The sequence below is a fragment of the Molothrus aeneus genome, chromosome 11 (assembly GCF_037042795.1).
Source record: "Molothrus aeneus isolate 106 chromosome 11, BPBGC_Maene_1.0, whole genome shotgun sequence".
In the NCBI taxonomy this organism is placed as follows: domain Eukaryota; kingdom Metazoa; phylum Chordata; class Aves; order Passeriformes; family Icteridae; genus Molothrus; species Molothrus aeneus.
This window is the reverse complement of record NC_089656.1, coordinates 10,415,763-10,429,944: the sequence shown is the minus strand read 5'-3', so window position 1 is coordinate 10,429,944 and position 14,182 is coordinate 10,415,763. Positions and strand designations below refer to the sequence as shown.

The following is a 14,182-nucleotide window of genomic DNA, read 5'->3' as shown; positions in this document are numbered from 1 at the left end:
ACTGCCATCATCTCTGTAAGAAATATGCAACTGGTACTTTGGAAATACAGCAAGCAGAAGATACATTAACAGAAAATTAACTTAGAGAAAAAATACTTCATTCTGGGAAAGATCTTGCAAGTGATCATACTTCTGTTCATAACACACAGCATTAATGCACAGAAGTTAACATCACCTTAAATTACAGATAGTGCAATTATTTACTAGCCTTACTTTTGAAGAGAGGTAACTATTATACTATTCCTAGCAATCATTTTGAAAGATGCAAAAAATTTCAAAAACTGTGAAAGCTTGCACTTTGGTTGTTTTTGCTTTAATTTCCTCATAGCCATTGAAAATTATCTTCAGTTATATTAGCTGCATTATTTTAATATTTTTGTTAATTTTCATGAATAAAACATCCTTGCACACCTAAAGGTTGAGAAATTTGTTCCAGTTACATCCTTTTAGCTACAAGCAGAGAAGCTGCAATAAATTTAGTTAAACAGTATTCATCTCAAATAAAAGTGATTTACTCCATATGGTTTAAAATCTACATTAAAAAATATTCCATGCATATACCTATTGTACCAGTTGAATAGGAGCCAGTTAAGTCCTTCCAGTTGATATTCCCTGAGCTGATTGCCATTTTTATATTCCCTGGACTGTTCTATCTTCTTCCAGGAGTTTGGAGGTGGTCGGTCCTTTAAGGGAAAGATAAATATAGGTACAGATTGATACCTGCTTCATTTTTCCAAAATATCTAACCCCACTACTTCATGAGTGTATCACTTTAGATTTAGAATGTTGCTGTTACACCTTAAAAGTGAACTGTCATTGTTACATCACTTACTAATTAATAGTCTGCAAAAATCTGAAATTTGTATTTATTTTTCTCTATGAATTGCTGTTTTTTAAATTAATTGAAGTCTATAAGATAATTAAATTAAGTTAAGCAACTGATTTCTAAAAAATAGAATACAAATAGTTTGGCTGGAATAATAGGGCACACAAATTCATTTAGATATGTAATTTCCAGGCTACATGAAGTTTCACTTTGGCAGCTCTAAGAACAGGCAGCTGACCTACAAGAGAGCCACCTGAGTATTGGGATTAACAACATCCCTGAAGTCTAAGGCAGCTCTGGAAGCTGATGCTGAAGCAGGCTGGCCATCTACACAGTTACTGGGACCTTGCCCTCTCCCTTCTGCACTTGCCCTGCCCTGCTGATCACTCGGGCCCACTGCCAATGCATGAAGCCAGGACCAGCAGTACAAAAAAGTGAACTTGTGAGAGCTTTAGTGTCCTGAATAGATTTCCCCAAGGGATCTGATTCAAACAGCATCAGCACAGGCAGGGTGACGAGACAAAGACCATGACAAAACAGACTGAGAGAATCAAGGTGTATCACCTGCAGGGCCCTCACAAGCTAAGGAAAGCTGAGAGACTGTGTATAAAATATTTATGTATATACACAAACAAACACAAGTTTGTTCCCAAGCCTGGAGCCAGAACAGCCTGGCCTCTAGCTTAGCAGGTGCAATCATGCAGTTTTTTACTGATACTAGGTAGGATTCCAGCAGAAAACTCTTCTGACAGCTCCTGCATCCCGACGTGAACAAACTCACACATTCAAGTGAAGTAATTTTAGTAGGAGCTTTTCTCACCAGCTGTACTTCCCCCCCTCTCCCTCCCCATTTCCCAGCATTTATAAAAGCTTGCATTCACTTGAGACTCATGTGGCCTTATGTGGCAGCTCTGAATTTTCCATGTGAATTCTCTCTCTCTGCACTGCCAGCGTCAGCATCACCTGAGCCCAGGTCTGGGTGCAGCAGGAGCTGTCCCTCCCCAGCAGCTGTGCCTTCCTCCCCTCTCCCACCAGCTGCCATCTGTCCACTCCCCCACTCCTGGAGCAGCCATGCTCCTGCTTGCAGGGCTGCAGTCAGCAAATAATTTCTTGTGGCTGCTGGAGCCTGAAGCAAAAATACTTGTTGCTGATGCTGGGATGACTGTCAGTTGTACAGTTGCGCTTTAATCATCTTTTTCTCTCACAGCCAAATATGGGAACAGAGGTATAACAGCTCTTCTTCCCACATGCCAAAATGTCAGGATTTTAAATAAATACTACATAAATGAACTCAATATAATATGAAGATGTTAATCGTGACTACTGTCATTATCTGTAGATGGAAAAACCATTAAAATAAATTCCAAAGCCTCCAAATTAAAACACTGTGCATATTTAGTTATGTAAAAGAAGTAAGTTAGAGCAAGTGTTGTACTACACCACGCAGGACACATGTCCTACTCTGACAATGACATACAGGACTTGAAATAGAACTATTTTGCTTTCTCCTGCTCTAAGAGACAGAAGATTGATAATTTCAAGATAAAACACGTTTCCTAATTACATGTATTTTTCTTCCTTTCAGCTAGCTCTTTAACAACAAGAAGAAAAATAAAAGCAGGAAAAAATTACAGAACCTGTTTGACAGATCTCATTTGCCAATTCCCTTCAGTGCTGAAGCACAAAATTTAACTCTCTTCTCTATAAAAGGGTGTTAACACGTCATCCTGCTTTCTGCTCATTTTCAAGGTGCTCTGTTCTGTGATAGCCAGTTTCAACCTGTGGCTCACTGCTCAGTTAGAACCTCAGAAAGTCACAGCACTTCAGGTTTTTTCCTAAGCAAAAATCTTTATTTTTTTTAGAGTAACAACTAAGATAAGACTATTTATCTATGCCTACCTGAATGTTTTATTATTCCTAGCTAACAAGGCACACAGACACTTTACACAGAATGTCAATAAGCCTTATGTTTTAACACAGGAGTTTAAAGTTGGGAAAACTAAGTCAGATTTACCAAGACAGACAAGTAAATTAGATATAATTTTACCAATCTCCTTGAGTCAGGCCTGGAAGCTTGCAATTGTTCAAATTCTTCTATTTTTGCTTGATCTACATCTTCTTTCAGCTCCCACGTACTGTCTTCATATGGCAACGAACACCATTTTACTAAATAGTAAATAACAGGCTGCAGAAGAAAATTCTGAATGTTATCAGTTTTTAATTTAGTATACAGACTGTTAATATGCCTTACTATTAGTTTAGCTTGCTTACACAAGAGTTGCAATCAAAATCACATTTCTGACAATTTTTTAAATGTTCCATGCAGATTCCTGTTATCTACCTACTTATCCTTGGCTCCCAACACTCTGCCACTTTCTGTAGACCTCTGAAGTGCTTTTCAATCCCTCTTACCCACAAGAAAATCTTGCTTTAGTCTCAGGAAAGATAAATTACAGTATTTGTGATATTTGTGGAAATGGGGCAAGGGTGGCAGAGCTAGCTACAGAAGTGCTACACCCAGGACATTTCCTCCACTCTCCAAATCAGGCTACCCAGGCCCAAACCAGAGCTTTAGAGCTCCTAAGCCAGAGGTCTGACCAAAAAAACTCTGATCAAGCTTTACAGGCTTGATGAACAACATATAGAAAAAAATGGAACCAAAGTACATCATCTTACTTAGATTCAAGATGTAAATATTTAAAAACCAAATAAAGATTCATCCTTTCAGAAGCTGAGGGGAAAGTCTTATGACAACACATTTTTTCTAAAAGTTTAATAATGACAAATCTGCTGCATACAATGAAAATTGTTCTAACTCTCAACTCTTAGGAAGATTAATGCAGAAATCACTGGGTAAAGTCTGCTCATTTTGCTATCCACACAAGCAGAATGAGCATTACACATATTCCAACAGCCTTAATCAACAACTTTCTTCTCAGTCTTTGATCTCCACTTTTCTCAGACTTTCTGAATTTTGGTAATTTAATTGCTTGACTTGCTTTTCTGTTTTCTTTTTTTAATCACAGAATGTTTTTGTTGTGTAATAGCTTTCCAGAAGAGATGCTTTTATATTAAAAAAAGGAGTTTTGATAAATACAGAGGGAATGGTTCACTGGTGGCTATCAATGCACTTCAAATCACTGGCTGCCTAAAGCCTTTATTACCAGTGACCCCATGGCACTACCAGAGAGACAAGACAGTATATGGGATCAGCCTTTTGATGGAACTCACAAGACAATTATTGAACCTGACATTTATGTCAGTCAATACCTAAGCTTTGCCTACTATGACCTATTAATACTAATAAAAATATAAGCTATTAAATGCTGACTTGTCTTTCAAATCCACAGGTAGCACAGGAAAGGACAAGACTGTCATGTCTCATCAAAAATATTACTGAAGCTTTAAAATCATTAAAGTGTTACTCTGAGATCTGATAAAGTTACAGTTTTCAAACCTGGAGCTTCCTGACTTGCTTTAAGACACACTTACCTCACCAGTGTCCTTATCTTCACAAAGAGACACTTCTAATACCCGGTCTACTTCAACATAGTCAGGATTAAAAGGTTCCTCTTCCATCTGCAGTGAAAGATTAATAAAATCAGCAGAGAGGCAAAAACCAGTTGGTATTTGCCAAGACTTGGTCTCATCGTACACAAAACAAATTTGGTAGTTGGAAATTATTGGGGTTTTTGCACAGATCTTAAATTCCACACCAGCCTCCTGCACACACCCCCTTGGCTCTCTTGGGCAACCCTCACTGAAGAGGGATTTGACACCAGATCTCTGGGATATGGTGCTGTCTTGTGGAAGTCCTATGGAAACTAGCCATACTGACACAATCCTTCCCTCCTTACCACTTCTAAGGAGTTACTCAACTAATTGCATTTTTAGCCATGTTAGTCAGGTTAGTTCAGTGACTCCAGAAGACTTGCCCTTGACATTACATTAAATAACCCACCCTCTGTTGCAACCAACACCAACGGCTCATTTTTGGTTCCTAACAATCAGCTCTTCTATATAAAAGCAAACTACTAATCACAATTTTAAAAGGGAAAAAAAAGCTTATTTAATTTTTATTTCATACTCACATCTGCAAAAAAGTGAGCTCTTTGTGCTTTTCTTACTTTGAACCGCTTTATTTTCTGCTGGATTCTTTTATCCTTTAAAAGCTGTTGTTCTGTGGCCCACTCACAGTGGAGATATGAGCTAAAATCACAGAGATTGACATTAACACATTGGTGAAAGCAAAAGCTTACTATCTATTTTTAATATACAGTTAAAATAACAGAATCCACCATAAAGATCAAAGATTTATTCTTCCAAATAATCATCTTGCAGCACCTAGTTAAGGCAGTGTTTTTTAGATGAAATATGTGAAAGTCTATAGGTTCACAAATTCCTTTCATGTGTCCTAAGAAGAGAAACAAGCTTATTTCAAGTGAGCTTAAACAAGTCAAGTTTAAAATCTGACACCTCTATCAGAAAGTATGCAGAAATATAAATGACTGCATATATTGGATCTGTGTTTTCCAGGTATGTCCTGTGAGCAGCTCTCCAGGCAGTGCTGGAGCACAGAGCTCAGCCCAGGGAGGCTCAGGAGGAGCAGCAGAGCCCCAGGCAGAGGAGCCTGCCCTGGACTGGGCTGGGCCAGCAGCTCTGAGACAGAACCTGCAGCTGCAGCATTGACCTGTCCCCAGGAGAGCCCTTCTGAAATTACATCACAGAAGTACACGTATCTCTCCCTCACACCCCTTTTTTAGCATATTTCCATAATTTTTAAAGCTTTCTAAAGATATGCTAGAAATAAGGCACAGCTGGGGATTACTCATTCTCGGATGAAAAGACAGATTTTGCTCTTTCAGAAAAACACAAGGTAAATGGTCTCCAACAACATGTGGAAGCAGAGTCTAAAAACAGTTACATTTATTATAGCAAAAATCAGATTCAATTATTCACATATGTAAAATTTAAAATAAGCTTGGATTTTCAGCATCAAGAATTGAGTAGTGACAGAAAAATAGATATGAAATTTAAAATAAAATATGGAAAAAATTCTTTTTTCCTGCAATTTTTTTATTTCCTCCTTTTGCTGTAAATTCATTTCTATCACAGGTTTTTTTCTTTCTTTTTGAAACAATAAGTTCAACTACTACATCAACATCTCCTAAATTCATGATACTGTAAATCTAATCTAGGTTCACAAAACACCTCTGATTTAAATTCATGAAATTAAAATTTGCCTCAGGTATGTAGTCCCTGCTGAAATTAATAAATTTATCTTCTAATTTCATAAATATCTTCTCTAAAAAATTCTGTTATTTGGCAAATAAAGGCTGCTAGCCTATTGGACAGTGCTGGTTCCATAATCCTCATAGTTTTAAAATTATTACTACCACATCACAGATTCTTAGAAATTTAAAGATTAAATTGGTAAAGAAAAATCTCAATCGATGACAAAATAACCTTCAAGCAATATAAAACTTGAGTAAATAACTATGATACTAAACAGTTCAGTCAACACATCCAATGAAACAACTTTTTAATACTTACTAGTTCTTGTATTTTACAAAAAACTCTTCTGTATCTACTGTCATCCCTGCAGATATCTGGAAAGGAAATTCAGAGGAAATGTAAAATGACTGATGCCCCCTTTTTCAAATAAACTATTTTATCCCATGACAATCACTTACTTCTTTCTTTATTACCCTGGAGGATAATATTTTGTCTACAATTGCTGCATCTTCTTCACTCGGATTTTCCTATAAAGACATGAAAACAATGATATTATAAAACTGCAGTACGTGCCCTCTCTCTCAGGCTTAAAACCTTCAACCACAAGTGGCTTGTCAGAAGATGAGCAAAAGAGGTAAATTTGACCTCCACCAGCAGCATTCCCTAACAGGCTGGGAGTAAAATTTAAAATCCAGAGAGGGTTATGTGCAGAATTACAGCAAGTCTGGCACTTCCAAACAGCATCAGCTGCAGTGCTCACCTGCCAAACACACTCAGTGCAAGCACCGGGGATTCTGCCGCCTGCCAGACACTGTGAATGCCCTGCTGAGTTAAACTGATGCACTGGACATAACCAGAATTCAACTACACACAACTGGAGAAAAACTCTGACAGGTGGAAAAAGAGAAAAGAAACCCAGCATGTGAAAAACTCAGTCTGATCCATCCACTCTGCACACAGGCACCAAACATGCTGTGGAATCAGAGAGAGGAGGCTGTGGCTGAGATGAGGCACACGAGGGATTGCAGGGCTCTGCCACAACTGGGGCTGTGGTCCCAGAGACAGAGGTGATCTGTGTGAGCTGCTTGCAATAGTCACCTTCCCTCTTGTCTGATTTGTTCCCAATTACATTATCATTCTGCTTCCCTTACAACTCCTGGCACTCTTTCTAGCATCTCAAACTCTTTTTTCCTGTTTCTTCCCTGCCACTCTGTTCACCTTGAATGGCTCGACAGTAAGTTTGAGTCTCCAAGTGGAACAGTGAAGTGTAAAGCTGAAAGGGTTGTGGGGAGAGGAAGAGTGTCCTTTTTAAATACCTCAGTAAGCAGAAATCCTCCAAATAATTTGATGCTTCTGTAAGTCATGGTAACATCAAAACAGAGCTTTTTCATATGCCTATGCCACATAAAACATTACTTGAACTATACCCATCCTTAGTCTTATTCTTAACTTCAATTAAGTCAACAGATGTTTGGAACACAAAAAAATAGAGGTAATTTCTTACAGTTTTCAAGATTTTAGCCAAATGTCACACTAAACTGTGGCTTAGAAATAATAATGTATTCCAAGGTAGGAGCTTTATTCACTGAACTACCTGAGACAAATACAAAGCTCCCACAGACCAAGCCAATTTTTACTTACCACAAATAATTGTAAAGGCTGCTCAGCAGGTAAAGGGGCAGAATTCTTCTTGATTTTAACAGAAACTTTAGCTGCTTCTTCTTCTGATTGTTTCCCTTCTCCTTCTTCAGAGTACTTTTTCCTTTTGACTTGACGATTTGATCTTCTCTTCTGCCATGCAGGAGAAAGGAAAGAAATTGAGGTTTTACCCAAAATTTCCCCTAACCTGAGCTGCATCTTCTGGGACACTCTAAGCAATACTTCAGCTGTACCTACAGCCAAAGGCCAACATCTGATAAAAACATGAAATAAAAAAACCCTGTAATCCACTTATGTTCAATTAATTAAATTGTTATTTTCTCTTTCATGTAAGCATATGATATTTTTATGTTTAGGGCTCAAAAGCAAACATGAAACACTCTTTTCAGGGTATGGGAGCAAAGCTGATACATAACAGATCTTCCACAAGCATCATTATTTCAACAGTGAGTTCCTAATGCAGTGTAACAGTTACCATCCAACTCCAGTATCAGAGGGAATGATAGAAAATAAGCTGATGTGTCTCTACTAAATGGTGCTGTACAAAAAATTATGAAGGTTTTCACTATATCATATTGGTCAGATTGCTGATGAAATAAAGTCTGTTGCTTTGTTAATGTCTGTATTTTCTCCTCCACTTTCATCAAGGTTTAACAGCATTATACAGCTTACTTGGCAGTTTCTCTCTCTAACCCTTCCATTATGGTTTCTGCAAGAATCTGAGGACAACAAATTCCAGCTGAAGAAATAACGTTCAGTCAAAGAAAATAATTCCTTCTCACTCACAGTTTCAAATACTTAAGATTATTAGGATATTGCATAACATTTCCTAGCCCTCAGTAACCAACATGAGACATTGTCTATTTAACCATAAGATTAATTTGTAAATTGGATTCAGTGGATAAAAATAGCAGTATCAAACTAGTCAGCTAACATTTGAAAACACTATCATCTGCTTTAGAGAACTGATCATCACAAAAATGAAAACAGCAAAACAAAACTGTCTCTACAAAACAAATTTATTATATTGAGCTACACAGAAAAGGTTTTTTTGTGCAAGAAAATCCACTGCAGGTTGCAATGTTATATTACACTGCAGTACTCAGCTGGGAGAACAAGTTGTGAGGAGGACAAAACCCTAAATCCTGTGGTCACAATGGCTTCTGCAGAGCAGATATTAAGTAACAGTGATATTGCAGCACAGGAACTTTTCTTCCTGACTGTTAATTGAGCCCCTGCTCTGGCTGGTACCTGGTAAATGACGTAGCTTACTTGAACTACATTGCAAAAACTGAGCAGTAACCTAAGGGTACAGTACAAATCCAAGAAGGGCTATGACCATTCCTCTAGAGAAGCTGCAAAAATGAAGCTCCTTTGAGCTTTCCACAGTGATGTAGATTAGCTGTTCTTCCATAAATGTGTGTGGTGTTAGGTGTTATCACCAAAAGGAATTTCTAATGTAAGGACACACTAATGTCACATTATACTTAAATCAATTATAGTTTGCTGACAGAAGTAGGTTTTAAAAAAAAAAGAAAGCCAGGTAACATGAGCAATGCAAGATTATGTAACTGGCATTTTGAATTCTTCTCACTATGTCTTTTCTTAAAGTATGAAGTGATTAGCAAAACATCAACATATGTTCTCCAACAGATTAATATATAATCTGAGCTGTTTGGAAAAAAACTTTTGTATTTCCCTGAGCTGAGAACTAAGGCCATAAACAAATGGCTCTAAGACAAAAAATGAAGTACCACTACATATTAAAAAAAAAAAAAAATTAAAAAATCTATCTATTTAAGGAAGACACTTGATGGGAAACTAAGCATGCAAAATGAATTAGGGGGAAAAAAGGCCTAAAATTGCCCCCCAGAGCTTTGAAGCAGCTATTTGCAACAGAAATTAGAAACAGCTCTTTAAAAATAAAATCATGAACATATTCGAAAACTAAAGAGAAAATGAATTAATGAAGTAAAGCAATTTATGTCTTTCCTGCTTCTCCCCAGCTCCTTTAAAGAGAGCAGGGCAATGCTGTGACATTCTGCAATAAAAGTTATTTCCCTCTCATGCCATCCCTCTTTTCCCTTCACACCAGGAGCAGGTGATTTCATGACATGCCCAGGAAAGAATTGATCTTCAGTCTTTTGTATTACATTTGTTGGCCTATAAATTTATGTTTATCTGATAACAACAAGAGTGCAAAGTTACAGATCCTTTCAGGTAACCTTTACCTAGGACAAGCTATCACTTCAGTTAATGAGAAGTCATTCTGGGAAATGGCTTCTGATCCCTTTTCCCCTCCAGCATTATTATCTGTGAAACACCAGAGGGCAATTCAGTATCTCATAATTGTTTTTTGACAACTATCATCAACTAATGCAATTAATTTTTACTCAGCAGCACCTTATTTTGAATACTGATTTTGCCTCTGTGGATGAAATTGCCACAGGATAAAAACCTGTGCAGTTCCAGCACACAACCTTACGTTACTGGAGATTGCCCTAAAGCAAGAAGTTATAATTCTGTTACTAATGCAAACATAAACAGAATGTTATCTCTTCTCAACAGTTCACGTTTCTTTGTGCACAAGTTTTAGAAATAATTAGCTATATTACTATTATTTCAGGGCAATCTATGAAAAAACAGTAGAAAGTAAGCTACAAGAGAGCTATTCCTCAAGGGAATGACTTGACCACTTCAATTCTTCATCAGGCACTTCCTTCAAAAATAGTCCACAAGCAACTACAGCCTATCAGCATATTGATGATCACTGCTGCCTTCAGATCCCACACTGCAAGAAATCTGCAAACAACCCTTTTAAAAGTTCTCAAAGAGCCAACTTCACGGATAAATGTCCTGTCTGTTAGGAAATCTCTGCATTTTCACACTCAGCCAAAGTAAGGATCAGGTCTAACTTCCAGCTCAGTGTAAGAACTTACAGTCTCAAATCTATGGGCTTCTGTACTGAAATGAAACAGAAACAAGCAGGGCACTGATGTCCCACCATGGAAAAGGGATTCTACCCTGCAGGATTTTCTGGTTTTAAACTGAGAGAAGTGGCTGATGATGAAAAGTTCTGCCTATGAGACACACAGAAGTGTGAGAGTAACTGTCACTGCAGCCAAGGAGGGCAACTTTCTGGAGACAGGGGGAAAAAGATCTGTGGACAAACACACAGGCATTTATCAAGGGAGAACACCAATTACTTACCTGGGAGTCTTCATCCTTCAGTGGCCGCTGTGGAGTCTGCTTAGCATCAGACAATTCATCTGAAGATTCGTTTTTTCTTTTCTGCTTTTTGCCCAGTGTGATGATCAGCTTTCTGTCAGAAACAAAACCCCAGCCCCTGAGTGAATGCTGTACACCAGTGTGTGTAACTTCAGGAGCAAATCACTAGCAATTCCCATATTCTCAACATAAAACTCAGCCAGCACCACTGTCTGAAAAATGAGCAATAGGTCTCAAATACCTTACAGCAGACAGTACTGTTCACTAGTGTTAGTGAGCTTCTCTACAGTTACCTTGCTATAACAAACTCCTAATTATCATATACATTTTAAATCTTTACACAAGAAACAGAAGTAAAAAATCCAACATTTAAACCAACTGACAGTGGTAAACTATACATAGTTAGCAGAAATATAATCTGCAGATGACAACACTAAATGATTAATCATAAAAAATTTACCACTGCAAAATGTAGCTTCCCTTACTTTTACTTAGAAAAAGTAAAATTAACTGTGAAGAACAATCTGAAAATCACCCAAAGCTATCTGACATGCAAAACTTTTATGCTTAAATAAGTTACTCAATGATAAAAATAAGGGAATTGAACAAGTCTTTTTTTGTCCTTAGAAAAAAAAAAAAGCTATCCAAAATCTGATAGTTTTATCTGTAAGTAATCTTAGAACCTATCAGAGTATGTTAAGAACCACCATTGTGCTGAATAAATTAGTTAAATTCTAATGAAAAAGCACCAATTATTCCTCTCTTTGGATTTCAAAATTACACTGTAAATCATCAGATTTGTTTCTAACTAAAGAGTGTAAAAATATTTTTCCATATTTGAAATGTGCCAAATACACTTCTTTAAATGTGTTTACAGTGGCATAATTGTAGAATGACAAACTATTCAAGAAAATCACAGACAGAGAGATGTCCTAAAATATATATTTCATATGGTCTTTTATGATCAGATCTGTAACAGAAAATGAGGAGAGTGTTCCAGTATACAAGTCCTTCTGCCATGTTACAAACAAATTAAGCACAAGATTTTAGTCTTTATACAGACAAGTTATTTTCCAGCAATATAACATCAAATAAACTGGCCACCTGATGAAAACAATATTGGTGAGAATATAATGGTTGAAACACAACTCATTTACTTCTCTTTGCAAGTGTTCAAACAAGAGAACACATAAATATTTACTATGTCCAGACTAACAGCTCACATGGAACACAAGCATGTTAAATTACCAAAACATTATGGAAAGTTTAAGCAGCATTGCTTACAAAAGACTGCAGGTATAACTTCAGGAGCAAGGAATATTTGCATGGCTCTTCAATATTTAATCACTATGTATGTTCAGTGGAAAGGCTAAAATGGGGTTTTTTCCACTCCAATTTTTTTTCACTTTTAGCACAAAGTGAACAGCACTGATGGATGCAGGTTGAAATGAAGTTGCAGTCAGCATAATCACAGAGCTGCTTTTTCACAAGTAAATTCTGGTGCTTGGCTTTTCATTAGGTGTTCTCAGTTTAATTATTACTGAGAAAACATGTTTCATAATCACAGGAAATAATTTCAGCAATGAACACACTGGTTTCCCTACTGACTTCAAGGTTAGTTTGAGTATTTTTTCCCCTCACTTTTCAAGCTCTGATTAGGAATCATCTTTCTTTTTTGTCTTGGTTTTTATTTTAACACTTGTATTCTTGGGTATTTGTCCAATATGACACTTTCTAGTGATGGACTTGGATAATCGCTTTTTCCATTTTTATCTCACTTTGTTTCATAAAATTTAAGTGTTACATTAGCACTTGTCACTAATATGTCAAATCAGCTAATATATTCCAAAATGATGCAGACAAGGCACATTGTGATTGACCTTCTGAAATTGTTGTTAAAAGGAATTCTGGATGCTAAAATTTAACATGCATTTAAAGGGAAAGCTGGTAAACTTATGAGTGAGAATTTCCTGTAAGATCATTCATGAAACAATATCCACCCCACCAAGCCCGTGATTTGCACCTTTCGGGTCTGGAAAAATGGTAGGAAATATCAATATATGTTTTCCCTGCTCTTAAATTCTTTCAAAGAAAAAGGATAACTGAAAGTTCTTTAATCAAGCAAGTGTTAAGATGTAAGTCAAGCTGGAAGAGGTCTCAGGAAGACCTGTGGTCCCTACTTAAGGCCCTTCAGAGTTTTTTTATGTTGCTCAGCCCAGTTAAGTTCCACTTATCTCCAAGGCTGACAGCTGGTAGGTACCTGGGCAATCTGTTGCAAATTTTGATCCTCTTTTGTGAAATGGTAGATTAAAACAATTCCTAAATGCATGTTGCTGTGTTAAATATTTGTATCTGTGCACCCACAGCTCATTCTCACTTCATGCACTACTGTTTACTATTTTAGGCTCAAGGGTCCTTTAGTATTCAAGAACCACGGTATTAAGGGATATAGGGTTTCTATGGGCTCTAGTGCATCCACTGAATAGCTGAGGATTTTAAGGACCTTCTGTTTTAGAACATGGGCTATTATTTTGTGATTAGACTGCTCTAGCTACATCTTTCCTTGCACATTTGTTCCCCTCCTTTTCTTAGTTTTAGTCCCTCCTTGGGTTCACCTCTTGCTCTGCCCCTGCACCTTACACACAATATTCCATTTGTCAGCCTTTGTATCTTTGAGCATGCACTCCCTACCCCCAGTACTTCACCAGCTTCTCCCTGAAATTTTCTGCACATCTCTGCATGCTGCAGATCAGAATGTTTCTTCCTCTATATGGATATGGTGCCAATGACAGGAACAAATGCAGTTTTACTTCTTTCTGATCCAGTGCCCAGAATCACAATGCTCCTCGCTATCAGAAGTTGCTGAACAACAGTATGGTGCTAAAGTCATACATTTCTATCAGTAAAAATGCAATCTGCTCATATTTTGGCCAAAAACTTCTAAAAAAAATCTGCTATGTGAAAACAATGATTTTCAGAAGCTTGTAAACTGGATCAATTCTGTGAGAAATTTTCATTGAGCGAACAAGTTCTCTTGCCAGTTTATAAATTTCTGCATGAAAGCATAAAGATCCTTGGCTAAAATCCCTTTTTCCACCCTGAAACAAACTGTTCTGAACAGAAACTATCTATTCTGTTTCTATGAAAAGTTAACAGCACACTGTAGACATGGAATAAATAATATCACCAGACTCCACTCCAATTTCACTTTCTCTTGCCTTTTTCAATTCATAT

At 37.2% G+C, this 14,182-nt stretch overlaps 1 protein-coding gene across 3 annotated transcripts in view; it reads right to left on the bottom strand.

Moving 5' to 3' along the window:
• The window catches only part of CHD9 (chromodomain helicase DNA binding protein 9), a 79,541-nt gene that overhangs the window by 31,382 nt on the left and 33,977 nt on the right, over positions 1–14,182 (bottom strand). For all 3 annotated transcript variants that reach the window (XM_066557539.1, XM_066557537.1, XM_066557538.1), the window contains 8 exons: positions 10,931–11,042; positions 7,703–7,852; positions 6,520–6,588; positions 6,380–6,435; positions 4,918–5,035; positions 4,319–4,405; positions 2,874–3,011; positions 562–683 (listed from right to left, as the gene is read on the bottom strand). In XM_066557539.1, coding sequence (XP_066413636.1) covers positions 562–683; positions 2,874–3,011; positions 4,319–4,405; positions 4,918–5,035; positions 6,380–6,435; positions 6,520–6,588; positions 7,703–7,852; positions 10,931–11,042 — 852 coding nt within the window. The remainder of the gene's footprint in view (positions 1–561; positions 684–2,873; positions 3,012–4,318; positions 4,406–4,917; positions 5,036–6,379; positions 6,436–6,519; positions 6,589–7,702; positions 7,853–10,930; positions 11,043–14,182) is intronic.